Source organism: Euprymna scolopes, chromosome 2 (genome assembly GCF_053919585.1).
Source record: "Euprymna scolopes isolate OS-2025 chromosome 2, ASM5391958v1, whole genome shotgun sequence".
In the NCBI taxonomy this organism is placed as follows: domain Eukaryota; kingdom Metazoa; phylum Mollusca; class Cephalopoda; order Sepiida; family Sepiolidae; genus Euprymna; species Euprymna scolopes.
In genome coordinates this window covers 76,281,897-76,308,868 of record NC_136483.1, presented here as the reverse complement: position 1 = coordinate 76,308,868, position 26,972 = coordinate 76,281,897, and the positions used below count along the sequence as shown (strand labels likewise).

General features: G+C 35.5%; 1 protein-coding gene across 1 annotated transcript in view; it reads left to right on the top strand.

Annotated features, from left to right (window-relative positions):
* Positions 1-26,972, top strand: part of LOC145292576 (proline dehydrogenase 1, mitochondrial-like) — a 138,188-nt gene that overhangs the window by 21,611 nt on the left and 89,605 nt on the right. The window contains exon 2 of the mRNA XM_080138738.1: positions 19,457-19,665. Coding sequence (XP_079994864.1) covers positions 19,457-19,665 — 209 coding nt within the window. The remainder of the gene's footprint in view (positions 1-19,456; positions 19,666-26,972) is intronic.

Below are 26,972 nucleotides of genomic sequence, written 5' to 3'. Positions count from 1 at the left end.
TATGTAAATACGTGTGTTGGGACGATAGAAAATATAAGAAAAATCGGAACTTTCTGGGTTATCGGAATCGGAGAAACTTGTGCCTATTTTATGATGCTAAAGACGATTCCGATACTTGATGACGAGTATGGACTCTGTGCAAACATTGGTCTATTTAGCTATAAAAAAAACTTTCTCAGGCCACAAAAAAAAAAAAAAAAAAAATTTAAGCCAAAGAAAATGCCAAATTGATTTTTTGATTAATCGAGCGTGTTTTCTGTTTTGACTTTTTTTTCTTTGAGTAAATTCCATTCATACTTTTTGGCTTGTTTTATTTTATTCATTTTAAATTTATTTTTATTTTATTTTTATTTTAATTCATTTTAAATTCATTATTTTATTTTCCTCACTAAATATTTTTTGTACATTTTATAATAAAAATGCTTACGCAACTATTTGAGTGGACAAAGGAATTTGATTCTTCTCATAATTTCCTCAAAGAACAAAAGATATTTGTATCTACGATGCAATGTAGTGTTTGTCATCAGATGACTCTCATAAAGTATCGTGAAACGAAGATTTTACGGTGCAAAAGTCAGAAAAAAAAAAAGGATTTTTGGCAAATGTGTATTTCAGCGGCGTAAATTATTTGACAGACAAAAATTTATAAAAATTTATTTTTATATAAAACGCATTATTTAAAATAAAACCCGAAAAAATTTCATTTTTATTTATTCAACATTTTTTTATTAGACTAAATGTATGACAATCGAAGCCGCCAACTCGTTTTGAAATTTTAGCCCTTCTAAGGACTACCAGATCGACTTTTTTTTTTTTTTTTTTTTTTTTTTTTTTTTTTAGGCCAAATTTGGCCTTTTTACGCTCTTGCATGGACCATGGTTCCATGCAAGATTGCAAGAGCATAAAAAAGGCCAAATTTGGCCTCAAAGAGGCAAATCTGTGAAGCCTTAGAAAGGCCAAATTTTCAAATAGATGGCGGTCTCTATTGTTGTATCTAGACAGGTCACTGGTGTTGTCGCTGCTAATCTATGCGAATTAAATGTGACTACCATTTATCAATGGTATCAATACCTCAGAGACGGCACGAGACATCATATGGTGTCGAACCCGAATCAAACAGGTGGAAAAATACTCTAAGTTTTGTCATTTGGCTTAAAAAAAAAATTTGGGGGGGCTTGAAAAAGTTTTTCATGGCTAAATAGACCAATGTTTGTGCAGGGTCCACACTCGTCATCAAGTGCCACGATTCCTTTTAATTATTTTATTTATTTTTTATTTATTTGATTTTTGGTCTAAGAAAAATCTTCTGCTGCTGATAGTAATAATGAAATAATAAATATTGAGTTTCAGTTTAACTTCTAGTTAAACTAAAATCGGTACTTGTACAGTTTAACAAAGACATTAAAAACTGAAAATATCGAAAAAAGTTTAAATTGTATGTATCTGTTTTGGACTGAAGATCTCCGAAAAAAAAATTTCACTTAATTTGATCGAGTAGGGTTTTTTTTTTTTTTTTTTTTTTACAGCGGAAAAACACGTTTTTATGAGAGCGCGTTGAAGTCAGTCATTATGGAATTTATTGAACACGCCACGTCAAATTTTGTTTGTGAATTTTAGACTTAAAAGAGTTTAAAAAGGTGGGGTAGTGGAACACTAAACCCAAGTCCGAGTGTATTTGCTAATTAGATCAAGGTAAATTATGTTTATTGTGACCAAATCCACCCTCCAAATTTGTCATAACGCCAACCATCCTGGATTGGCTGATGTTTTATACAGATTACACATTTTTTTGGCGTTTGTCCATAATATACCACCACCGTATGTGGGTATGTGTGCCTATAATTTCACTATAAAAATATTTGAGACTTTACAAGGTGATCAGTTTCTTATACAAATTTAACATAAACCAATCACGTACTTTATGGCCATCACCAATTATACCAGATATATTTTTTTCTTAATTTTATAATATATAGATATATACAACAGATGAGGGATTATTTCTTTAGTATTTTCCTGCCTTCTGGTGTGAGATAGTTTCCTGACCAATAACAGATTTTTGTGGCCTGAGGAATCTTGGCCAATTCTTTTTCACTTTTAATATTTTAAAATGTCCAGAGATGAGTTTTAGACAGCTGTATCACTTCACCACTAATATAGCATGTTCTATTCAATTTCTCAAAGATTATGTACTGCTGTTTGTCAAAGACATTTGTCTAAAATGTAACCCTCTAATGTATGAGACTGTTGCAGAGTGGAACATGGGTGATGATCGGCCGTACAACTAAGAGGAGACACAAGGCAATAAGGTAAACAGCAATAACAGAAATATGACAAACATAGATGAACAATTTAAAATGATCAATTTCGTGGTTTTTATTTACCAGAAAGTAATAATTTGAGAAACTGGAGTTTTGATGATGTCAATGGAAAAATGGGTAATGCTGGAATGATATTGAGGACATCACTGGTAGCAGGCAGGACAGGAGATGCTGTTCTTAATAGTGGGATGGACGAGTGGGTTCGGGCTTGAGGTTGGTCTGAAGCTGGAACAAGGCTAGGCGTTGAGACATTGAAACAGGGAGCTGAAGCAAAAACCACTGGAAGGAGCTGCAGGAAAAGAGCTGGAGGAGGAGCAGGAACTGCTAAGTTGGCTGAAATGTGACTCTGAGAGAAAACAGCAGCGAAGACTGAAAGTTAAAATACATTAAATAGTTTTCGTTAGAAGTTTTGCCCTGAAAAAAGCAGTTTGATTTCTGCTGTTGCTGGGTGCTTCCAATTCTAGATTAGACAAGAACAAATCAGTCAGATTTGGGAGTCTCCTGACTTCCTTATCTAAGACAAATTATTTATTTTCTCCATGGTGAGAAGGTGTGACACAAGGGTTAAAAAAGTGGGATTGTAGAGCCAATGCTCTAAAGGAAGAACACTCTTGCCTACAAAAAATATCTGGGTAGCCCTGCTGGCATTCCCTGGTAGAGACACTTCAGGCGATTAGCAATTAACTAACTCCTTAAAGGGAGATGGCAAAACCTAGGGTCATTTAAAAACCTGCTAAATCTATTTTTGAATCTGCATATTACCCTTGGTAATGCCATAACACAAACAAATGACTGTAATTGTGTTGAAAAAAAAATCTGGGGTGGTAGTTGATTGTAGTTACATAAATCTTGGCCAATTATAAAGATCAAATGTTTTGGTTCAGTGTATTGAAACAGTTATGCAATACGAAAGTGCATGGATGATCGAGATGGCTGCAAAATTTGTCTCCTTTGCTACAAGATTGTATCAACAGGACCCTATAATTTTCCATATTTTTTTTTTACGGGTGTGGCTTAAGGCCTATGTTCTTGAAGGTGTGTTTGAATTTTGATATTTGGAGCGGTGTACAGACATTGCGAGAAGACCAGTGATGTGTGAAGATTAATGACAAGATAGAGCTGCATGCAGCATCCATATAGGAAAGAGATCTCTGTAAGACAAGTGGCATTTCTTTTCATTTTTTTTTTTTTTTTTTTTTATGCGATTGGAGAAAAGTTTTATTTAAACCTTTAAAAAAAAATTGTTTCAATTTTCTTTCAGTGATGGTCATAAAGTGGATTTATCAGTTTGAATTTATAAAAGAAAATGACCCTCTCCACTAAAATCTAAAATATTTTAAAAGAACGAGGTATTCTTTAACGACAGGAAAAAAACAAATTGGTCTTTGCAAAAAAGTTGTTATATATTACAAACAAGTCCCCATTAAATAAAAAAAAAAAATTGGTCTTTGCAAAAAAGTTGTTATATATTACAAACAAGTCCCCATTAAATAAAAAAAAAATTGGTCTTTGCAAAAAAGTTGTTATATATTACAAACAAGTCCCCATTAAATAAAAAAAAAAAAAATTGGTCTTTGCAAAAAAGTTGTTATATATTACAAACAAGTCCCCATTAAATAAAAAAACAAATTGGTCTTTGCAAAAAAGTTGTTATATATTACAAACAAGTCCCCATTAAATAAAAAAAAAAAAATTGGTCTTTGCAAAAAAGTTGTTATATATTACAAACAAGTCCCCATTAAATAAAAAAACAAATTGGTCTTTGCAAAAAAGTTGTTATATATTACAAACAAGTCCCCATTAAATAAAAAAATTTTTTGATGGATTTATTGTATTCTATTACTCGTTTCAGTTAGAATTTGATTGTTTTTGAAAGCTAGTTGGGTACTTGTGCATTTGGACGCGGTAGTGAAGTGCAGCAGTTAAAAATATAATTATTCAGAAACTTTATGAAGTACTTACCTGTTATGAAAAAAATATTAGCATACACTGAAAATCACGGAAAATGCTCAAGTAATTTTAATAAAAAAAATAAACTTTTCAGTGATTTTTTTTTTTTTTTTTTTTTTTTTCTCTCTTTCTTTCTTGCTATTTTAACATCAAGGGGTGACAATTAGCAAGTCTTGAGTTATTAACTTGGACTGAAGTTTATGGTCATATCAATCATTACTAGATGATCAGCATTCCTGAGTTGGCTATGGCTGTCTGTCAAACAATCCTCAGTATCCTCAAGATCTGGGAGACAATTTGAGAAAATGACCGTTTGTAGAAGGGAATGTGTAATCGAAAAACTATGCATGCTGTTACCACCTGAGTCTGTCTTTTGCAAGCCCAAACGAATCTCTGATGAATATTAAAGTCATCAACTACATAGATTTGGACACTTGGATCCAATGAAAGTGCTTGATTTATACTATAAGAGACTTAGTCTAATAGGTTACAGTCCTGAGTCAAAGGAAAACAGTAAAGGAAAAGTAGGTAACTAATGCTATGTTGTAATGTCAATCCAAAGCACATGTAGGCTTCATCTTCAGATTCTAGACTTTCCTTGTCAAAGCAGAAGCTTTACATATATTTGCACTCTGAACATATGCGCATGTTTGTCAGTTATGACGAGGATGAGTATCCTGGTATATCAAATTGATGTGAGGAGTTTAGATTAGTTTTGCTTAGTATTATCAAAAAGTTATGGCTCCTGTATTACCAGTTGAAAACAGAAGTCAACCTGTCAAACCTGTATCCGCAATCTGTCAGAACAAGAGCAACCCAGTCCAGTGATGTGAAACTGACAAACAAGTGTTCTCAAATTGCCCAGATAAAGAGAGAGATGGTGGGATGTGGTTCATTATCCAAGCCAGGAAACAAGATCAAGCACTTGAAATGTCCCTGTGATAGTACCTGTTCTTTTTTTTTTTTTTTATTCAAATAAAATGTTTTTGTTAAAATTCTATCAACTTAACACAATAGATGCATCATCATTGTTATATGTTGCTTATGTATATGTGCTGGTGCTACTAGATAAGGTTGTCTGAAGATACTGGCTTCCTGACCTAAAATGTACCAAGATGTTTTTTTTTCCTTTCCCTTTCCTCTGCAAAGCCCAAAACAAAAACAATTTTCCTTAAAAAAAAAAAAAAAAAAAAAAAAAAAAAACACCATGCATAAATATTTGAAGATATGAAGAACTTGAAACATGAAAACTGTTTCCAAAATTACTTATATTTAAAAAAAAAAGACTAGTATTAGTTGCGATGCCATAAAAACATTTATTGAATCATATGTATATGCAAATTACGCCAGGTGAGGAAAATATGCAAAACCCAGCTCACCAATAAAAATAAAATTACTGCCATAAACCAGCTTGCTATGCCAGTAATAACATACAGCTTTGGTATCATTGACTGGCCTCAAAAATACATCAACCGGCTAGATGTAAAGACACGGAAGCTACTAACGCTTCATAAAATAATATACAGAAATCAGTGTCTACCAAGGCTGTATTTGCCCAGGGGAGAAGGAGGTCTGGGACTCTCAGAGATTAATCATCAACATAGGGCAACTATTGTGAGCACCGGTCAGTATCTGAGAAGCTCCCAGAATGACTCCCTCTCAATAGTATATGAACATCAAGAGACAAGAGCCAGCAGAACATCAGTCACCCAGCTGGCCAAGCATTTTGGTCAGGGCTGTCTCTCAGATGAGGACGAAACACCAAACAAGTGTGCCACAGAAATAGCAAGAAAGAGCCGGCAGAAATATACCGAGACCTTTCAACAGATGAACCTTAAAGAATGGGAACAACATCAGCATGCAAAGTATTTTCTGGGGGAACTCTCCCAGGAATACATAGATAAAGAAGGTTCTTTGGACTGGCTCAAAAGGGGATCCCTCCACCACGATCAGGAAAGGGTCATAATGGCTGCCCAAGACCAGGGATTGATGACCAATGCATTCAAGAAGATGGCAGGGATCAGTAATGACAATAAATGCAGGTTCTGCCATACAGAATTGGAAAGTGTTGGTCATCTGATATCAAGTTGCAAAGTTCTTCTAGGGGACGGCTACTATACAGCGAGACATGACAGAGTATGCAAGTACCTCCACTGGACCATCTGTAAAAAATTAAACATCCAGTGTAGCAGCAAGTCCTGGGAACATCAACCTGAAAGAACAGTTGGAAATGACTTATATACCATACATTACGACCATGTAATCCCTACAGCCACCTACCTTGAAAATGCTGCTGTGAAACCTGACATAGTTATGTGAAATAAGTCAGAGAGAGTTGCAACCTTGATTGAAGTGAGTGAGTGATGGCGGTCTGAACAGAGCTGAAAGAGAGAAACAGACCAAATACCAAGGTCTCATGTATGATATGAAAAGAAACTGGAATCTTAAGGGGATAGCAATCATACCAGTTATCATAGGTGCCACAGGACTTATGAAGAAGAACCTGAAGTCCTACCTAACTAATATTCCTGGAGAACTGAGTGCAAAAGAGATTCAGACAATTGCACTTGAGGGAACAGCGAGGATACTAAAAAGAGCTCTCGGTTGGTTTCAATAAACAAGCGGGGCAATGTTGGGAGCTGGTTTGGCTGCCCCATACCCAGCATTACAATATTCAAAGGAAGAAAAAAAAAGTCAAAAAGTTAACTAATTTGCATATTGGTTTTGAAAAAGTTAATTTTATTAACTATATATATATATATATATATATAATTTTTTTTTTTTTTTTTTTAATTAAATGATTATTTTGATTTTTTTTCCAAGATAAATTTAGTAATCGTTTCTTTTTTCATAGGAATCGTCTTGATTTTTTTTTTTTTTCTCCCAAATTTGAAATTGAAAAGTTAAGTGATTTTACCTTACATTATGGTTAATATAAAAATATTTTTTTTATCGAAATTATCAAATTGTTAACGTTTATCTATATGAATAAATGGGAAAGATTTTGTTTCATGTTGACAACAAAGTTGAAATGTTTATTTTAAATTCATGTTTAAAGTAGCTAACTTTTTGTTAAACTGACTTTGCCAGCTTAACAAAAAGCAAAGTAATGTGCGCATACATGCATTGACTTACAAAACTTGCATGAAAACATATCGACCTGAATAAACGGTTGGAAATGACTTATATACCATACATTATGACCATGTAATCCCTACAGCTACCTACCTTGAAAATGCTGCTGTCAAATCTGACTTAGTTATATGAAATAAGTCAGAAAGTTGCAACATTGGTTGAAGTGCGTGTTCCTAATGATGGAGGTCTGAACAGAGCTGAAAGGAAGAAACAGACCAAATATTAAGGTCTCATGTAGGATATGAAAAGAAACTGAAAGCTTAGGCTAATATCAATCATACCAGTTATTATAGGTGCCACAGGGGTTTGAAGAAAAACCTGAAGGCCTACCTAACTAATATTCCTGGTGAACCAAGTGCAAAAGAGATCCAGACAATTGCACTTAAGGGAACAGCAAGGATACTAAAAAGAGCTCTCGGTTGGTTTCAATAAACAAGCAGGGAAATGTTGGGAGCTGGTTTGGCTACCCCATACCCAGCGTTACAATCTTCAAAGGAAGAAAATTAAAAAAAAAAAAAAATTTTTTAAACTAATTCGCAAATATACCTGGTGAACTAAGTGCAAAAGAGATGCAAACAATTGCAACAAAAAGGACAGTTAGAAGCTTAAGATCTTTTGGTTGAAGTCTCTGAAATAGTAAATGAATATTTGGAATCCAGAAGTCAACGCAAATTAGTAAAGCGGATCAATTATTTATAGAAATTGGAAGTAGAGTAGATGCAACAGCTGGGAGGAGGGTGGAATCAGGTGCTCTGACGTAATACAAATTGATTTCACCTGTAACTGGGAAATAATCTCACAGTGTTACAGACGTAATAATGAAAAGAAAACAATTCAATAAGCATTAAGTTATTCCGTTATATAATACTAGCAGGGAGACCCGGCATTGCCCAGGATTGAATGATGATCAACGAATCTTTCCCACTCCCATATTTTTATTGTCATCAAAATTGGTGAAATCGTCCATTTTTTGATTAAATCAATGGATTGCTTACGTTAGTTGGGACCCATCAAGGTGCATCGGGAAGAAGCTTAATATAACTCTCTGCAGTAATTTAGTTGACAGTACATTGTAGTCTATATTGCACTGTAGAGAACCTACTATAGATTTGATAAAACTGTTTATAACTGCTTGAATTAAAGCTTAAATTGCAAAAAGTCAAGTATCCTGCTTCAGTTGTGCTCTAAACAGAAATATTCATTTCGAGCGCACTCCTGTCATATCAAAGAACCTACTGTTGATTTTATGTCAGGTTTTTCTGCTTGGGCAGTAATAAAACTTAAATGCACCTGTGATGTTAGGCTGTGTAAGATGTTAACTCTTGTCAAAAAAGTCTATTCCTTCTTTCATCAAATTAATTTGATTATCAATACTTATTGGAAACTCTCCGATACAAAACCTAAGTATAAACACTGCCAGGCACATAAAGTACCTTCATATGAAATTTCATAAAAATTGACCAAGCCATTTTTGAGTCTATAGGGAATGAACTCTGACACACACACACACAGTTCCTTTTATATAATAAGTAGAGATAGAGACTCAAAAATATGTATTTTAAATATTAAACATTCTAAACACAAACAATAACTTGTTTCTATTAATCAGACTAAAGCTGAGTTAATCAATGTTTAAGGATCGTTTTTTTTTTTTTTGTACTTGAAGTTTATCTTGATAATGGAGAAGTGAAATTAACATTTTTAGTCGCGCGCAAGCGACTCTATAAGTCACTCTGTCTGTCGGTCTGTCCATAACACTTTTGTGCTTGGCCTTTTTGGTTAAGATCAAACGTCTGTTGTTAATAGATGCTGTTCTTAGCTTTTTAAGCTTTTCTTGGCCTTTTGGCCAAGATAGTTATGGCACGGCTGAAGCTAGGAAATAGGCCTAAGTTAGTGGCTCACTGGAAGTTAAACACCTCCCTTCTGGAAATACAAGACTTCCAAGAGAAGCTAATAGAATTAATTCAAAAAGCACTAGTGGGGGCGGTTACCGGGAGTAAGTGGTGGGTAGGTTTAAAGCCAAAATTAGAACCTTCTCCGTCAAGTATGCCCAGCGCCTTACACTAAATAAGGCCAAGATGAAGAAGCTAGAGCAGAAACTAGCCCGGGCTACAGGGGAGGGTGATAGGGTTAGTCAGGAACTAGCTAAGCAGGACCTTCTGCGTGAGAATAGCGAGCATTATGAAGGTCAAGTAGTCAGAGCTAGGCTTAGAAAGGTAGGCAATGAAGCAGTCAACTCCAACACTGAAGTGCTTCGGTAAATTTCTAGGTGTGGCTCGGACAATTACAGTGCAAAGGTAAGACATCCGGATGGACGCACCCTGGAATCGACTCTGGAGATATGCGATGAGGGTTCGAGAACATTTCGAGGAGCGTTTTACGCAGCAGCCAGATCTTCCGGTCCTTGAGTTTAGCGACTATTTGGTTGACTCTCCCTGCCTCAAAGTGGCTAGTTGCGAGGGCCAGGTGACGAAGTGGGAGGTTTTTAGGTCAGCTGTGACAGATCGCCAGAACTCGATGGTCTGCCATATGAACTGTATTTGAGGCTGTCGCCCATGTTTCTGCCTCTTCTGACGGATGTGATCAACCATTGGTTTGCTCAGGGATCCATCCCGGGGCAAGGCACCAAGGGAGTTATAACATTGCTGAAGAAAGGTGACGGGCATGGTGGGAAAGAGTTAGACGATTACAGGCCTATAACTCTGCTAAACACAGTTGAAGATTTTGTCGAATTGGCTGCAGATTGTTATCAGCGAGTTGGTTGAACCAGAACAGAACTACGCTGTGAAGGGGAGATCGATTCAGAACAACTTGCACCTGATCTGCACAATCCTAGTGGGAGGGATAGATGACGACACGGAAGCCATGCTGATCAACTTAAATCAGTCCAAAGTTTTCGATAGGGTCGACCATCGTTTCTTGGCATCTGTCTTAGAGGCCGCCGGTTTTAAACCGGACTTTTGCAAGTGGATCTCCATGATGTATCGACAGCCCACAGCTGTCGTGCAAGTCAATGGAAAGCGCTCGAAACCCTTTGTTATCTCTTGGTCGCTTCGTCAGGGTTGTCCGCTGTCGCCCCTGCCCTATGTCCTGAGACGTGGGGAGGCAAATTCGGCCCTGCGTGGAATTGCAATACCTGGTGGCTCAGCCGCCAAGGTATCCGCATTCACCAATGATGTCATGGTCTTTGTGTCAAGCTTCAGAGACATTGAGATCATGTCGGAAGCGCTCGCTCAGTACAAAAGAATTACAGGGACCAAGATAAACCGCAGCAAGTAGGTAGGACTGCGGTTGGGCGCCTGGAGTGGCAACGCCAACCTCCTGGCGCCCTTCAGCTGGACGGATGGCCCGGTTTGGATCCTCGGCGTGTGGTTTGGATCGGGTCTCCAGCTTGACAAAAATTGGTTGGAGGTACGGTCAAAGGTGGAGACTGCAGTCAATTCGTGGCTTCCTTGGAAACTTTCCTTTAAGGGTTGAGCTGAAGCATGCACCATTTACGTCTTTCCTTTACCGACTGGCCATACTTTCCCTGCCTGCACAACAGCTCGTCAAACTCTTGTGCTCGCTTCTTTGGGACAGAGGAAGACACTGGGTGAGTAGACAGGTCTGTATTCAACGTCTGTGTGAGGGAGGCTTGAGAATGCCGGACTTGAAGTGTCATCAAAACGCTGAGAGGCTGGCCTGCCTGAGCCACTATATGCAAGATGACCAACCATGGCACCCCGTGGTTACTGCCGCCTTCCCCGACCTCGTTCTTGACCTTTCTATTGAGAGCCGTCGCAGGCCGCGGGGAGAATCTGCCTACATGAAAGAGTGCCGAGCCGTGCTAAAACGACTACCAAGGTCCAGCGACCTTGTGACTGCTACCGTAGGGAACTCCACAGGGATCTAGTGAAGGGGGCCGCCGACGACCTGCTATGTGCGCGTTTGGGTTGGAAGCAGAGTGAGATCCGCTCTGTGTGGAGCTGGGCACCAGGTTCGAGTCATTTGAACAATTCGGAGCTCTCTCTGACCTGGCGATTGGCCTGAAATGCACTTCCATTCAACAACATACAATGCAGTTCCGGGTATTTGGAGTCCCCTGATTGTCCCCGTTGTGGGACAATGGCCGTAAAAACGACTGATCATGCTTTCTTCGATTGCCACAAACTCAGCCAGTACTGGTCGTATGTCAGCGAAGTGACAGCTCGCATCAATCCTGAGCATCGTTGCCCAATTACTGTATCCAATGTCGTGGACAACATGAGGCCGCTGTGGGACCGGGAAAGACAAATGGTCTATGTTACGATCCTGGCCGTGGCGAGAATGGTGATTTGGATGTCGCGTCTGCAAGGTTGCCGGGGGGTGTTGTCTTTTTCTCATCAGGATCTGATCACTTTCTTTAAACACCAACTACAGGTGAAGATCAGATGTGATAGAAGTAGGCTGCATCGCGTGGCATTTGACAGAAGATGGATACATATAGCAAGTCTGTGTGTACGAAGAGGAGCCAAATTTGAATACGTGTTCCCCGCCTAGGTGTGGAACGCGCAGTTCTGTAAAGTAAAATTAAACAAGTAGCCTCTCAGCTAGCTGAGTGTGTGTTCCATCCTTCCCCGATTAGGAAGCCTCTAAGATCCCCACCCCCTCCTTCTTGCAATTTTTGTTTTCACCCTCCTCTAAATTTCATCTTGGAGAGAAAAAAATACAAACTAACCCCCATTCCTTACCCCCCAAATTTTTTTTTCTCCATTCACCCCCATCTAGAGAGCATCCCCACTTAGAGACTGACCCGCAGAAGCGAGGTTCCTTTTACAAACCTAGTGGAACGGGCAGTCTATCAACTAGACATATTGGGAGGGTCCTACTAATCACCTTTTTTTTTTTTTTATTTTTTTTTCTCCATCCCCCCCGCCCCCGCTCTCGACACAAATGAATTATTGTACCATTTTTATTATCTTTTTTTTGTTTTTACACATCAATAAAAAATGTTTTAAAAATTGGGAGTTAAGTAGGACGTCCCCCAGTATGAAAGGGTGAATGCGGTATTATGGTGAAAGAAGATACTAGCTGGGAGAAACTCTTTATTTTGTTTAGTTCTAGAGTGACAAGGATGCCCAACGACCCCCACAATCCCCCCTTTTGAGTTGGCCATGCGCCTAAGTTTTTTTGTTCATTGTTGATTTTCACTGTATTTTTAACATGAATAAAGGATTAATATCTCAAAGTGTAGTATCTGTCCCGACAGATACTGCAAGCAAAGGTTTGCCCCACATATAAGACTTTACCCCACATATAAGACTTTGGTCAATGTAGGGGCAACCTTTCATACCAATTGTCACTATCCAGCTCCCCTACTTCCAGGGGAGTTGGTCCCCATTTCCCCTTCACTCCTCACTTTAAAAAATCGGCCTTGTGCCTAATTTGCTCGGTGCGGAAGCAAATAAATACCCTTTTCTTGGCTTTTTGGCCAAGATCAAAGTGTAGTATCTGTTACTACATGCTGTACTTTCCCACTGTGATATAAAGTGGGGGACCACTTTTCTGTATTAATTTAATGTAAAATGATCACCCACTTTACAACCAGTCAGTCTCAAAGCCATTCAAGTCATTCTCCAGATCATTCAAGTTGTTTTTGAAGGATTCCAGTTATTTTTTAAGCATTCAAGTCATTCTTAAGGTCATTCAATTCATCCTTAGGTTCATTAAAGTCATTTACTTTTTATTTAAGTCATTTCAGCCCATTTTTCGGTCATTTTAGTTTATCTTTAAGAATTTCATGTCAATCCTACATTCATGCATTACACGAGAGCACGCGACTAATGGCTATCGGCCTTGTTACAACCAAATGGACTCTCTCCATCTATTATCCATCACCTCCAAATATATCAATTCTGAAATATTCTGATGTTCTTTTCGGATATTCAGTTGATCCAATAACTGAAACCGGAAGATCTTATAAACTTTCGAAAAATTAGATGAAAAATACATTAAATTTTTTAAAAAGAAAGATTTTGAAAGAAAAATCTAAATCAATACTTTAAATGTCCGTAATGAAAAATGTTTCAGTAAAACAGATTTTTCATTTTCCATTTTGAAATGTATCCCAATGAACACACACTATATCTACAAGAAATCAATCTATCACTATCATGTCAAATGTCAAAGAAACTATTTAACATCGACATCAAATATTGATTATTCTTTTGATACTATAACCTAATTAAATCTTAACACTTTTTAGGATATTGTATAAGAAAATGTATCAAAGTCATTCTAAACCAGTTTGATCTCTAGAAAAAATATTGTTTTTATTTCAAACAGAATTTGCATAAAACTCAGCTTGTTAAGCATTTTTTATTTTTTATTTTTATTTTATTTATTTATTTATTTATTTATTTTTTAGAACATTAATTTTTAAAGTTTTTCATAAAAATGTAACCATAGACAACAGAAATTACCTTTTTTGTCGATTTAGAATTCCAATCATCGAAAAAAAATTTCACATGTTTTATGTTATTTAATTAACTCTTAACACATTTCAAAATTCTTTTTTATTGTATCACTTTTTTCCATAACAAAATCTGTGTTGCATTAAAAAAAATCAGTATTAAAAAAGCTTTACAAATATATCAAACTTAACCATATTGTTAAATATCAAAATGTCTTTATATGAAGGAGTAGGGACTATGTTCTGCCATTTTGAATTTTGCCCACTTCTAGTGGAATGCCCATCGTGAAATTTGGAATATATACTGCCATAAGATAGACAAATCTTTTGTCAAAATTAAAAAAAAAAAAAATTAAAAGAACATTTTTTTTTTTAGATAATTTAGGTAAAAAAACCAAGGTCAATTTATTTGACCTCGAAAAAAACTATCCCCAGATAAAATTGTAGATATATCCAAGTACTTTAGAAACCTTTTGTGCTCTAGAATTTACTTTTCTACAGTTACCACCATTCTCAGTGCACTTTTGCCAGGAATTCAATCATGCATCTCTGCTTCTAATGCATGTCCATGACAGAGGTTGTTTTTTTTTTTTTTTTTTTTTTTTTTTTTAGAGCCTCACACTGCCAATATCTGCAACAGGGAGATGAAACTTTCAGGTCATGAATGCATAAGTTCAGTCATCATAACAATACAATTTGCAATTCCGTCTGATCCATTCAGGCAAAATAAAAATGAAGTCATTACTTTTGGAAGTTGCCTGTCTAGCCGCACTGATGAGCTGTGATACAGGGAAACAGTACTGTATGTGGATGACTCATATATATATATACACACACATGCACACATTACTTTTTTTCTTTTTTTTCTTTTTTTTTGTAGAGTGGAAGACTTTTTTATTAGTCTAAGTAACATCGATTTATGAATGACATACATTTAAAGTTGTTTATAGTTTATTTGTTTATAATTTTTTGCACCTGCTTGCATTTCTTTTTTTTTTTTTTCAATCTGTTTAATTTTTCTGTCAATTGAAGGTTCAGCACCCACAATTTGAAAAACTGTTCTAGTCAAATGGTGAATCTGTACAGAATTTTGAACTGGTAATTCTCATTCCATCAGCCATGTATATATGACCTAATTATTAAAGACGTTAACTATCCATCCCAAGTGACAATTAAATTCTTATTGCAGGCGATAACAAAGAATAATATAAATTATAATTAACACTTCCACCAAGTCATAGTTAAAGGAATGTAAACTCTACACCCATGAATTAAATAAATTCCTTTCAGGTGCCAGAGTTTGTAAATATCTACTTGAAAAAGGTCTGAGATTACATCAGCAAAAATTATTGAGATAAGCATAGTAGGCTAATTAATCCAAATATGGAATTTTCATTCATTTTAATTGAATGCCTTTGAGATGATTTTTAGAATTGAAAGTACTAGTTATGAAATAAAATTAAAAAAACAAATTCTATCAATTTTAACCATGATTGTGATAAAATCGTAGCTTGGAATCGGTTGATGTTTTATTCTGGATAACTTGGCACAAAATATGAACCAATTGTGGCATGGTAGCTCAAGTTCCTTCTGGTCTTGGCTCTAATTGTGGGCCTTGCTGATACAGATACTAGTCACTTAAATATCATTGGGTGCCATGAGATCACATACAGTCCGACTTGTTACTCTGCTAGTAGTTTTGTATCTACACTGTCTAAAGATCTGCAAAATTTTGGTATTGAAGTCATTGTTCTGAAACATGGATAAATGGTTGGTTGGCATTTCTTCTCCGTTTTTGTCTAAGAAAGCATTAATTTAATCCAAGGATTAGTTTCTTTGTTAGTTTGTGGCTCACAGCTTGTTAGTCTGACAAAAATTACATTTTTGTCTGTCAGAATATATACTTTATTATATTACTAGCATGGAAACCCAGCATTGCCCAGGTGGATGTAAAATTCGGTTTGGGCAGCTGCTATACTAAGGATATTGAACAATCCCCACAAAAGAACGGAAGTAGGAGGTGACAACTTGTATACATATATTTCAGTAGTCTGAAAAAAAAAATCAAATCAAAACAATTTTTCTTTCAAGCAAGTGCCCCTGCGACCACAAAAAAAAAAAAAAAAAATGCCGCAGTAGGCAGGATGAACTTGAACGAGGGGAAAAATGTTACTGATGCTTGCCCATCAAACCCAGACGACTTATGACATCATGACCTTCAAAATTTTTAAACATAGTTTTAATTTGTTAGGCATGCGTGACTTGCGAAAATTTCTACGTAAAAAGTGACTTGCAAGAAATAGTCCAATTGACCACCACAGAATTAATTTTTTTTTTTTTTTTTTTTTTTTTTTTCATTTTCAGATATTATGTATCTGAGGGATCACTCTTTTAGATGGTACTGGTTTCGACCCAGTCCAATGCAGCTGATAAAAGTCTTTAGTGGGCATATGAACACACTCACACACCAACACAAACCCACAAACAAACCAACGTTTGAGATTTATATAATAGATTAGCGGGGGGTACCTGGCGGTACCCGGGTGTGGAGAGGTGGTATAGTAAAGCTATTGAGCAACCCAGCCTGAAAAGATGTTTCAATCGAGTGAATACCCGTACAAGCACAAAACAAACAAGCAAAAAATAACCAACCCCCCTAAAAAAGAAAATGAAAATAGCGAGTACTCGTGGACACAGCTGCTAATTCAAAAATGAAAGAACAGACACAAACAGGAAAATGTAATCAGGCAGAAAAAGCACATTTGTTTTAAGTGGAATAACCATTATTAAAATAATGAAAAATAAAATTAAAAAAATTTTTTAAATCACATTACATATGTAACCAAAATGTTTAAACTTTCTTTTATTGTTTTTAAAATGACAAAAAACCTTTTTTTAAAAAAAGAAAGAAAAAAAACAATTACGTGTCATTACGAAAATAAAATGAAGATAAATCGATTATAAAAAAAACTAAGCAAAATAACCTTTATAAAAATGACTAGCGGGGGTACCCAGCATTGCCAGAGTGTGAAGAGGTGGTGTAGTAAGAAACCCTGAAACAGTAGGCAGCCTGGTTTGAGAGAGGTGTTTAAAAAAAAAAAAAAAAAGTGGTAGTAGCAGGGGTGCCCAGGTGGGGGTTTGGAGGATAACAACTGTAAGCAGCCCGATGGAGACAGGTGATTTAAAAAAAAAAAAAAAAAAAAAAAAAAGTTGGCAGGCAGATAGGCTTGAACCCATAACACAAAGGAAGAAAAGGTGAAAATACCCGAACATCTTAACTGATGCGTTCATTATGAACTCAAAAGTCGCGAGCGTTCAAATTAAGCTCAGTCAATCCAACGGAGACAATGACTTGCAAAAATGTTGACACAAAAACTGACCCCTTTTTGTAAAAAACGGCCCAGATGAGGGTGAAAGAATTAATTTTTTTGGCCAATTTTTCGATGTTTATCGTCCAAGAGACCATGCTTTAAAGCGATCACGATTTTGTCACGTTCAGATGCGTCTGTCAGAAGTTTTTGCGAGACATACAAACACACCTATACACATTTTGTCTTTTATATATTAGACTAGCCTGGGTGCCTGGCGTTTTCCAGGTGTGTCAAGGTGTGTGTAAGGGGGTTGGTTAAACAACCAAAACCCTGAATTAAAACAACTCAAAATAGCAAGTACCATGCAAGCGTGAAAAAAAAAAAAGAGTATGCAGGCTTGAACCTGTAACGTGCAAGAGGGAAAGGAGATGGAAAAAAGCAAATGGTCTTGTTGATGTGACATCGTTCATGCAAGGCTTGAATAGCTTGGAAAACTGTTTACAGTAAAAATTAACCCCTCCTTTTGGGCCAATTTTTCGATATGTCATCTGAGACCTCGATCTTTGAAACAATACCAATTTTGTCATGTTCCAAAGTATCTGTTTGAAGTTTTTGCGAAACCTGCAATTAACATGCAAGCATGCACACACACACACACACTTCCCCTTTTTATAACAGGTTAGCGAGGGTACCCGGCATTGCCCGGGTGTGGAGCGGTGGTGTAGTAAGGAACCTGGGGGGGGGAGGTTCAAAACAAAAGTAGGCAGTCCGGGTAGAGGGAGGTGTTAAAAAAAAAAAAAAAAAGCGGTGGCAGGTAGGCGGTCTCTAACTCGTAGCGCGAAGGGGGGGGGGGGTGACGTCTTAGTCGATGTCTTCATCGCCCGACTGGAAGTTCAGAACGTTGAAATTAAACTTAGTCAATCAAAAAGAAGACAATGACTTGCTAAAATGTTGGCAAAAGGTGACCCCCCCCCTCTCTCTTTGTACAAAACTGCTCAGTTGAAGGTGAAGGAATGAATGTTTTTGGCCAATTTTTTTATTTTTGTCGTCTAAAAGAATCGAGCTTGGAAACAATACCGATCTGGTCAGGTTCCGACGTCTGTCAGAAGTTTTTGGCAGACATGCAAACATACACGCACACATTTTGCCTTTTATGTATATAGATTAGTTAACTTTGTGAATTCGTTCATGTGTGATATTGTTGACGTTTCCCCAGGAAGTAAAAAAAAAAAAAAAAGGAAAAATATAACAAAAAAAGGAAAGAATTATGCTTGTCAACAGAACAATGAAGAGGAAGTTGTTCACAAAGGAAGCTGAGTAGATTGGGTCATGGAAAAAATACCTGGAAACTGACGCAACCAAACAGCTAGCGACGAACAATGTTTGGGGTTCCTCCTTCTACGCTACATGACCGTATTGCACGTGCACATCCAGAGTTTAACTGATTTACATAAAGTACTTGTCTTTTATTATAGTGCGATCACAAAGACTATCATTGAGATACACTGAATGAATTTCCATAGCTTCAACCAAACCATTTGGTGTGAAAACTGATTTCCCCCCCCACACACACACACCTCAGAAAATCTGCTTCCATTCTCCCATCACTAGTTTAACATTGAATTATGGCAGAAGCCTACAATTGTCAGTTCGTTCACTTTTTTGCTCCATTCAGGTGTGAACTTGGCCTTGTGCGCTTATTGAGTTTTTCATGCATTTTAAATATTGCTGACACTGTTTAGTGTCACATGAATCGAATACATTGATTTTTAGTGTCACATGAATCGAATACATTGATTTTTAGTGTCACATGAATCGAATACATTGATTTTTAGTGTCACATGAATCGAATACATTGATTTTTAGTGTCACATGAATCGAATACATTGATTTTTAGTGTCACATGAATCGAATACATTGATTTTTAGTGTCACATGAATCGAATACATTGATTTTTAGTGTCACATGAATCGAATACATTGATTTTTAGTGTCACATGAATCGAATACATTGATTTTTAGTGTCACATGAATCGAATACATTGATTTTTAGTGTCACATGAATCGAATACATTGATTTTTAGTGTCACATGAATCGAATACATTGATTTTTAGTGTCACATGAATCGAATACATTGATTTTTAGTGTCACATGAATCGAATATATTGATTTTTAGTGTCACATGAATCGAATACATTGGCAAAAATTGTCTATTTTCTTAAAACAAATGCTTGTAGATTTTGTTTTGCTAATATTGAATCTATTTTAAACATTAATTTTATTAAATTAAATTTTTTTTTTCTCTTCAGATTCTTCGATTTATGCGAAAAATTCTTGGAAAAACACTTTTTGAAAAAGTGATGAAATTATCTTTTTATGGCCATTTTGTGGCAGGGGAGGATCAAGATGCAATTCGTCCTAAGGTGGAAAAAAACATGTCGTTTGGTGTCAAATCCATTCTTGATTATAGTGTGGAAAAGGATCTTTCTACAGAAGAAGCTAAGAAAGCAGAAATGATGTAAGTAATTTTTTAAGCTTAATTTTAATTTTTTGTTGAAATTTTCTAAAAAAAAAAAAAATTTTGTTTGAAATCTGTCTGCAAAATTATCTTAATTGGCACAAATAAGCAGAACATTATATCCAGTGGCTACAAGACAAGCCACCTGTATAAAACAGAAATATATCCACTTGTTGAATAAAAACATATGTAACTTGAAGAGGCAATGCTATAGGAAGTTGTGTTGGAAAATGTATGGTCACATTAGTTTACGTTAGTGAACTTGAAAGGGGGTGGCAATTTGAGGATGCATGGGTGCCTAAAAGTGTTATTTGTGCAGCTTGATTACTGAGCTACCAAAACAAAAACAAAAAACAAAAAAAAATGGCTAAGGATCAACTGAAGTTTTATCTTTAGTCAATTCCTATTTTGCACATTCCCAACATTCTTAACTCTATCTACTTGTCTCCTAGTGTTACTAGATCAGATTGTTTAAAGATTTTAGCTTCCTGACCTAAAAATGCACCAAACTGTTTTTTTTTTTTCTTCCCAAAGTTTCTGCTTCTCCCCAAAACATCTTCACAATAGAGGGTAGCAATCATATTTCCTCCCTATTAGGTATCTACTAACACACTTCATCACCGGGTCATTTGTCTATATAGGGTTAGATTGTTACTACACTGTTAGGTTCCATTATTCTGGGATTTTTATTTTGCAATTCTGACTACTTCATGATTGTTTTTGGTAATGGCATTTAGTTTAAGCAAACACATTCAACACCTGTCATATTTTAGCTGTAAGGCAAGTACAGTTTGGATGTTGATCATTTCAATATATATATATATATATATATATAATCAGATTATTTTTACACAGATTTTATAAAAAATTAGTTATGCAATTATCACGTGTAGTAATTCATGTTATCACAGCAAAATAGGACGAATAACGTTATTTTCTTTGGGAATATTCTGCATTGCATTCTATGTTAATAAAAAACAATAGCACAATCATTTTAATAAATAATGAAAAATAAACATTAAATACTATGTCTAGACATAAATGCTTACTTCCATTCTATCAGAGAATAAAATATTACATCTCTGACTGTAAATAAGTGTTTGCTTTTCATTTATTTACTATATACTAGCGGGGGGTACCCGGCGTTGCCCGGGTGTTTGGAGGTGTGTGGTGGTGGTGGGTGGGTGGGTTGTTTAGATTAAAACAACCCTGTTTGGAGGTGTAAAAGAAAAAAAAATAGTTTCAGTATAAAGGTAGGCTTGAACCCTGAACGTTTGACGGGGAGGTGGAAATGAAATGGAAAAAAAAACCCTGCGACCTAACCATCTCGACCACGGGAACAGATGAATTGATAAGTGTGTTAAGTTGACGTCTATAAACCGAAATTAGCAGGTGCGACAACATCAAGTTGCGGAAGCCAGTTTCTGCTTTCCCCGCTATGCGGCAATCAAACAATAAAAAAAAAAAAAACAACTAACGTAAGGCAAACGAACGATGAAAACAGAAAAACGAACACGTGAAAAATGGCTTAAATAAGTCTGTTTCGATATTAAAATTTAAAAAATCGGTGGGTACCCGGGTGTTTTTGGGTGTCGCTAAGAATAAGCGAAGCAAAAAAAAAAAAAAAATCTCGCACCACCATTCGAACCCAAAACGTTTGGATAATGAACCAAGGCCTTAACCACCTGAGCTAACGCGACGTACATGAAATTTGTTTGGTTTTTCAACTATTTAAAGTAAATCAGGTCATGACATCATCTGACGCATGCGTAGAATCGGTCATTTTAGTCTCATCCTGCTCAACAACTGATATGTCACAGAAAGGGATATATTTGTTTGAATTAGTTGAGCCATCTTGGTTAAAGTAGTCACGTTATACAATCTAGTATCAGGTTGACAAGAAAGTTTTAACTTTTAAATTCAGATGAATATATCTCAGCTCAAACAAAATATTTATTGATCAAAATAAGCACCATCAAAATCAACACCTTTGGGTGTATTTATGCTAATAATGTAAAAATTTTGTGTTTTGGTGGCAATGAAATCGCTGAAAGCATTTTTGATATCGCTTAGGTTTTTGAAGCCTTTCTCGTGCAAAAAATTGTCAAGATGCTTGAAAAAGTATTAGTCAGTAGATGAGAGGTCTGGGGAGTATGGTGAATGAGACAATTTCATAGCCCAATTCATTCAACTTCTGCAGGGTCGGTTTAGCAACGTGCAGTTGGACATTGTCGTGGAGGAGAATTAGGCCTTTTCTGTTGACTAATGTTGGATGTCAAAGTTTCTGATGCATTTCATCCATTTGTTGACAGCACCGTAATGGTTTCGCCTGCATTTAAAAACCTGTAATGGATACGAGCAGTTGCAGACCACCATACAGTCAGCATGACCTTCTTTTGGGGCAACTCTGTCTTTGGAAAGTGCCATGGAGCTTTGTCGGCATCTAACCACTGAGCTGAGTGTCGCCGGTTGTTGTAAAGACCCCACTTTTTATCGCAAGTCACAACCAGTCGAGAAACAGGTCGTTACTATTGCGTAAAAGAAGGGAAGATGACACTTCATAACAGCGTTTTTTTTTGGGGGGGGGGGGTTGCCTTTCCAGTTTAAGTGCTGCAATTCATTGTATACGTTACATCTAATTTAGGAGTAAGTTCTCTCAAACAGTTGTGTGTGAATAGGCTTCGACTAAGGCTCTTAATTGATCAGTGTCAATATTCAAATTCAGCTGTTAAGGGATCAAAGTTCAATGATTTGATCTTTGAGAACTCTACCAAACTCCTCTGACAATTTTGGGTCTAAACACTTGAAATTTTAGATATAGGTTCCTTGGACATGGATCAAACTTAATAACTTGATTTGAGCCCAAAACAATAAATGGTAAGGGTCATAATAGGGGTCAAAGTTAAAAAATTGACTTCTTTTTTTTTTTTTTTTTTTAATGCTCAACATACACATCCAAACACCCAGGCAACGCCGGGCTGAAATGCTAGTAGATTAATAAAATGTTGAGCATGTTGTCAATAAGCTGAAATCTTAAGATGATGAGTTTTTCTGTTTGGTGTGAACAAGAAAGCCCAATTTTTATAAATGTGAGAAAAAAAAAAAAGAGTTCATGTGAAAAATAAGAAATCGTTAATGATGAAATCCACATGTCAGTTGTAGATATGTTTTCTACTTTTTATTTTTATCCACTATAATAAAGGCATGTGTATTAATATATAATTTTTTCCTTCATGCAGAAGTGAGCAAATAAAATGCATTACTTATCCTAGACCCTCCCTCCCTTACCTCCAGGGTGAAATCTGGTGAGAGCAAGCAAGCAGTCTTTTCAATCTATAATAGTCAACAGTAGTTTTTTTTTGTTGTTTTTATCATCAGAGATGTTATTGTACATATGTAAAATCAAATTACTAAAAGAATTCTATGGTTTTATATGAATATTTGACTACTATATATTTAAGAGGACAACTCAACAAGAACTTGTTTACATTAGACTTCAAAGCTGCCATGTTATAGTCTGTTGGAAAGCAGACCTGCAGTATAGTTTTACAGGTGGGCAGTTCTAGAAAAGAAACTTTGTTCATGGAATATGCATTTAGATTTAGTCATAGTGGGAGAAAAGTCTTGAAAGTGATTGTAGCCAGACGAGTGTTTGTTGTGAATGTATTAGGGAGGGAGGGGGGATTCTAGATAAATAGTGAATGGGGACATTGAAGCATAATTTTTTTTTTTTTTAATGTAAACATTTTTTAATCAGTCTAGCAAGTAAACAAGGATTGAATAAGAAACTTGATATCTGATATAGGGTTCCTTATTCAGCCCATAACACCATATTACACATTTTTTTTATAAACTTTCTCATTTAGATGGTAAACTCCCTCAACCGACCCACTCCTATTTTTTGTTTTAAATAAATGAGATATGGTTTCCTAGTAAACAAATGTAACGGCCACTGATGCGTGTTAGCAGCTGCGGCCGCATGATGCATATGCAAATAACCAAGCAGTTGCGCAATGTAATGTCACAGTGGAGGAAAAGAAAGAAAAGGAAAAGAGAAAAAAAGACACTGTGGTGAGAGTACTTTTAAGTACATGTCTGCATGGCAGTTTTGTTAACCACCTGTTAGATAAAATGAACTTTTAAAAAAATATAACAAGATTCAGGCATTTTTTTTTTTTTTTTTTTTTTTTGGAAAGTACCATGAATAAATACCTTATTGCAACTGAAAAAGCGGAGTCCAGTTTCTTTCCTTCCTTGGTTTCTTTTGTGAGACTTTCATACACAGTTCAACCAGGACTTAAAGGGATAACACGGACCTGACGCTAATTCGTTCAGCTGTAAATAAATGAATATAACAGCATAAATAAAGTGGGAATTGATTCAAACACGCCTTGTATGTATTAGCTCAGTATCTGGGTAGATGTCCATTCAGTATGTAGCTATCTAAAATTAATAAATATTTTTTTTAATCACTTACATCATAATTCAGGTCATAAAAGATTAACATGCAACAATGTTACATAAATAACATTAATTATTTAAGCTGTCAAAAGCAAGTGGTTTCATGAGATGAATATAGTACATATGTATCTTATATTTCGCAAAGTATGAAAAAATAGCGTAAAGTAATACTACTAATGAAGTTATTTGGAATTTTAGGATAGGTATTTTAGGCATAACCATGTTAACACACTGGTTCTAGTTAGATCACTGAAGTTAAGCAACGTTGGACCTAGTCAATACTAAATGGGGGATCATTTAGAAATACTTGGTGCTGTATGTGCTCTCAACTTGTATCAGCATTGTTTTGTCATCCTAAACTTCTTGCCACTGAAATCAAGCAGTGCCAATTCAAGAGAGGCGTAGTTAGAGATTATGCAACCCTTGCTTCACAACTACACACATGGTTACCCTTACAGAGAGTGTTCATTGTCTCGATAGAATGGAGGCGATATTCTAGGCAATGCGGTGATTGACTAGGGCACATTTTATTTTTTTTTATTTTTTTAACTTTACCACTTAATGGGTAATTAAAATAAGTGAGATTTGATTACAAAATAAATGTTAAATTACCAAATATTTCAAAAATAAATTACGTTTCATCACTTACATATATGTACTCTATCCATTATTTATTGCTTGTATATCTCTAAGCATAAAAATTTGCCTAGCACAAAATACTATATATATATGTATGTATATTGCTTTATACCTGTCGTGGGATGGGTGTTCTAGTATATGTATAAAATTAGAATACTTGATTTTCCAATTTTGTTTTTATTATGCCTCCCTCTGTGTTCTCACATACAGTCAAAATGTTGGACATGTGTTATCGTGGATCAGAATATAAAATAGTGAAGAGGAAACAATTATGAAGAAACAGTATTAATAATAAAGAAGCAGTTGAATTTACAGAAGGTTTATAAAAGATATATGATGAAACATTTTACATACAAAGGGTGAAAATTACTAATAAAAGTGACTGTTAAAAGTCGTCTGCCTCGCTCTGCCTCTTTTTTTTTTTTTTCTTGCATGATAAAAAATGAAAAAAATAAAATGTGCAAGTTCAATGATTGCTTTTTTTTATTTTTAAAATTTCTACTTGAATTGGTGTTCTTGACATGTTCTTAGAATGCTGAATGCATCCTTGGTCCACACTCCATCAATTAAATGTAATGTAATGTAAAAATAAAGATGAAAAAGGTTATATAGCCATATAGACTGAGCGCAAAAGAACATAGGATTCCCCCAGTGGCTGCCAGGTTATCCTACTAGCATTCACGTGTTACAGTTGGTGATGAATGACTGCCTACATAAAAATTTAGCATTTTAAATGTGCATTCCTCCGTGCTGAATTGGGGTTAAACATGAATTGACACTGTTCATATTTTGTTAAATTTTTCAGAAATTGAGAATTTGCTCTATTTCTAGGTTACGAAGATTTCCACGTGGAGCAGGAATGAGTGCACCCCCCCCCCCGTTTAACAGAAAGGAGACACCACTGCCAAGCAGATAAATTATAGAGTCAAATGTATTATTAGTTTATAATTGAGTTGAAGGAAATAGTAACATGTATGTCTAGACTTTCCGCAGACCTCATTGTTTTAATGAAATAAACAAAAGAAAATTTTAATGAATGATAGCCATGTTCTTCTGACTGGGGGCAAAGTGTGGTATCTGTTATTGTACTACACTTCATTTATTTTTTTTTCTCTCTCACTCTCTTTGGTTAGTGAAGGAGTGATCTATCCAGTCTAAGGTAATAAATATTTATTTTTGTCCCATTCCAGAATGCTCCTTTTAGTGGAGCAAGATTATTCCTACATCAAAAAAAATAAATACGAGAAACCTTTTGTTTAACTATCCAAATGGGAGGCAAGTAAATAGGGATTAGCTAATTCAGTGTTTACTATAAAGTTTTAATCTTTAAAAAAAAAATATCGCTTTGAATGTGATTTTCTTTTTTGTTTTTTTTTTATGTTAAATTTCTAAATAAATTTTTTATTGTTTGTATAATATATATATATATATATATATATATGTGTGTGTGTGTGTGTGTGCGCATGTATATATGTAATTTTATATGCTAACATATCACAGAATCATTCTGAAGAGTAATGTTTTCATAGTATCATCATACTTATTTACTGGCAGGGAGACCCGATGTTGTCTGAGATTGAATGAGGATCCATCAATGTTCCACACTCCCATACTTTATCATCAAAATCTGTGAAATTACCCATTTTTTTTTTTTTTTTAATCAAATCAATTAATTACCCCCCCCCCAGTGTACCAAGAAGGAAGTTTCACATGCCTCCCAACAGTGACTTAGTCCACATTATTGTCTACTATTGATTTTTATTTATTTTATTTAAATAATGATTTCACTTAAAGTTTAAAATGCAAAAGTCAAGTATCATGGTTCAATTGTGCTCTTAACAGAAACATTCATTTCAACCATGCCCTGTTCTTGTAAAAGGATCTACAGTTGATTTTTTTTTTTTTTTTTTTTTTTTTTTTTCATATAGGCTGGACCTTTCTGCTTGTGTGGTGATAAAACTTCTTAAATGTATTTGGACATGGTATTTTTATTATTAGAGAGCCATGAATTTAATAGCTGTCATGTAACTCTCCGGAACAGTTACATGATGAACATAATCTCCTTTTTCTATTCACAATTTAAATTAAGATTGCTTTATTTGTTAATGTTATATAGTTGAATCTCATTTTGTAATTATGAATTTTCCAGCAGTAAGTTCTACTTATGCAAGTGCAAAGTATGTGATATGTTGAATTTAGTATCCCCA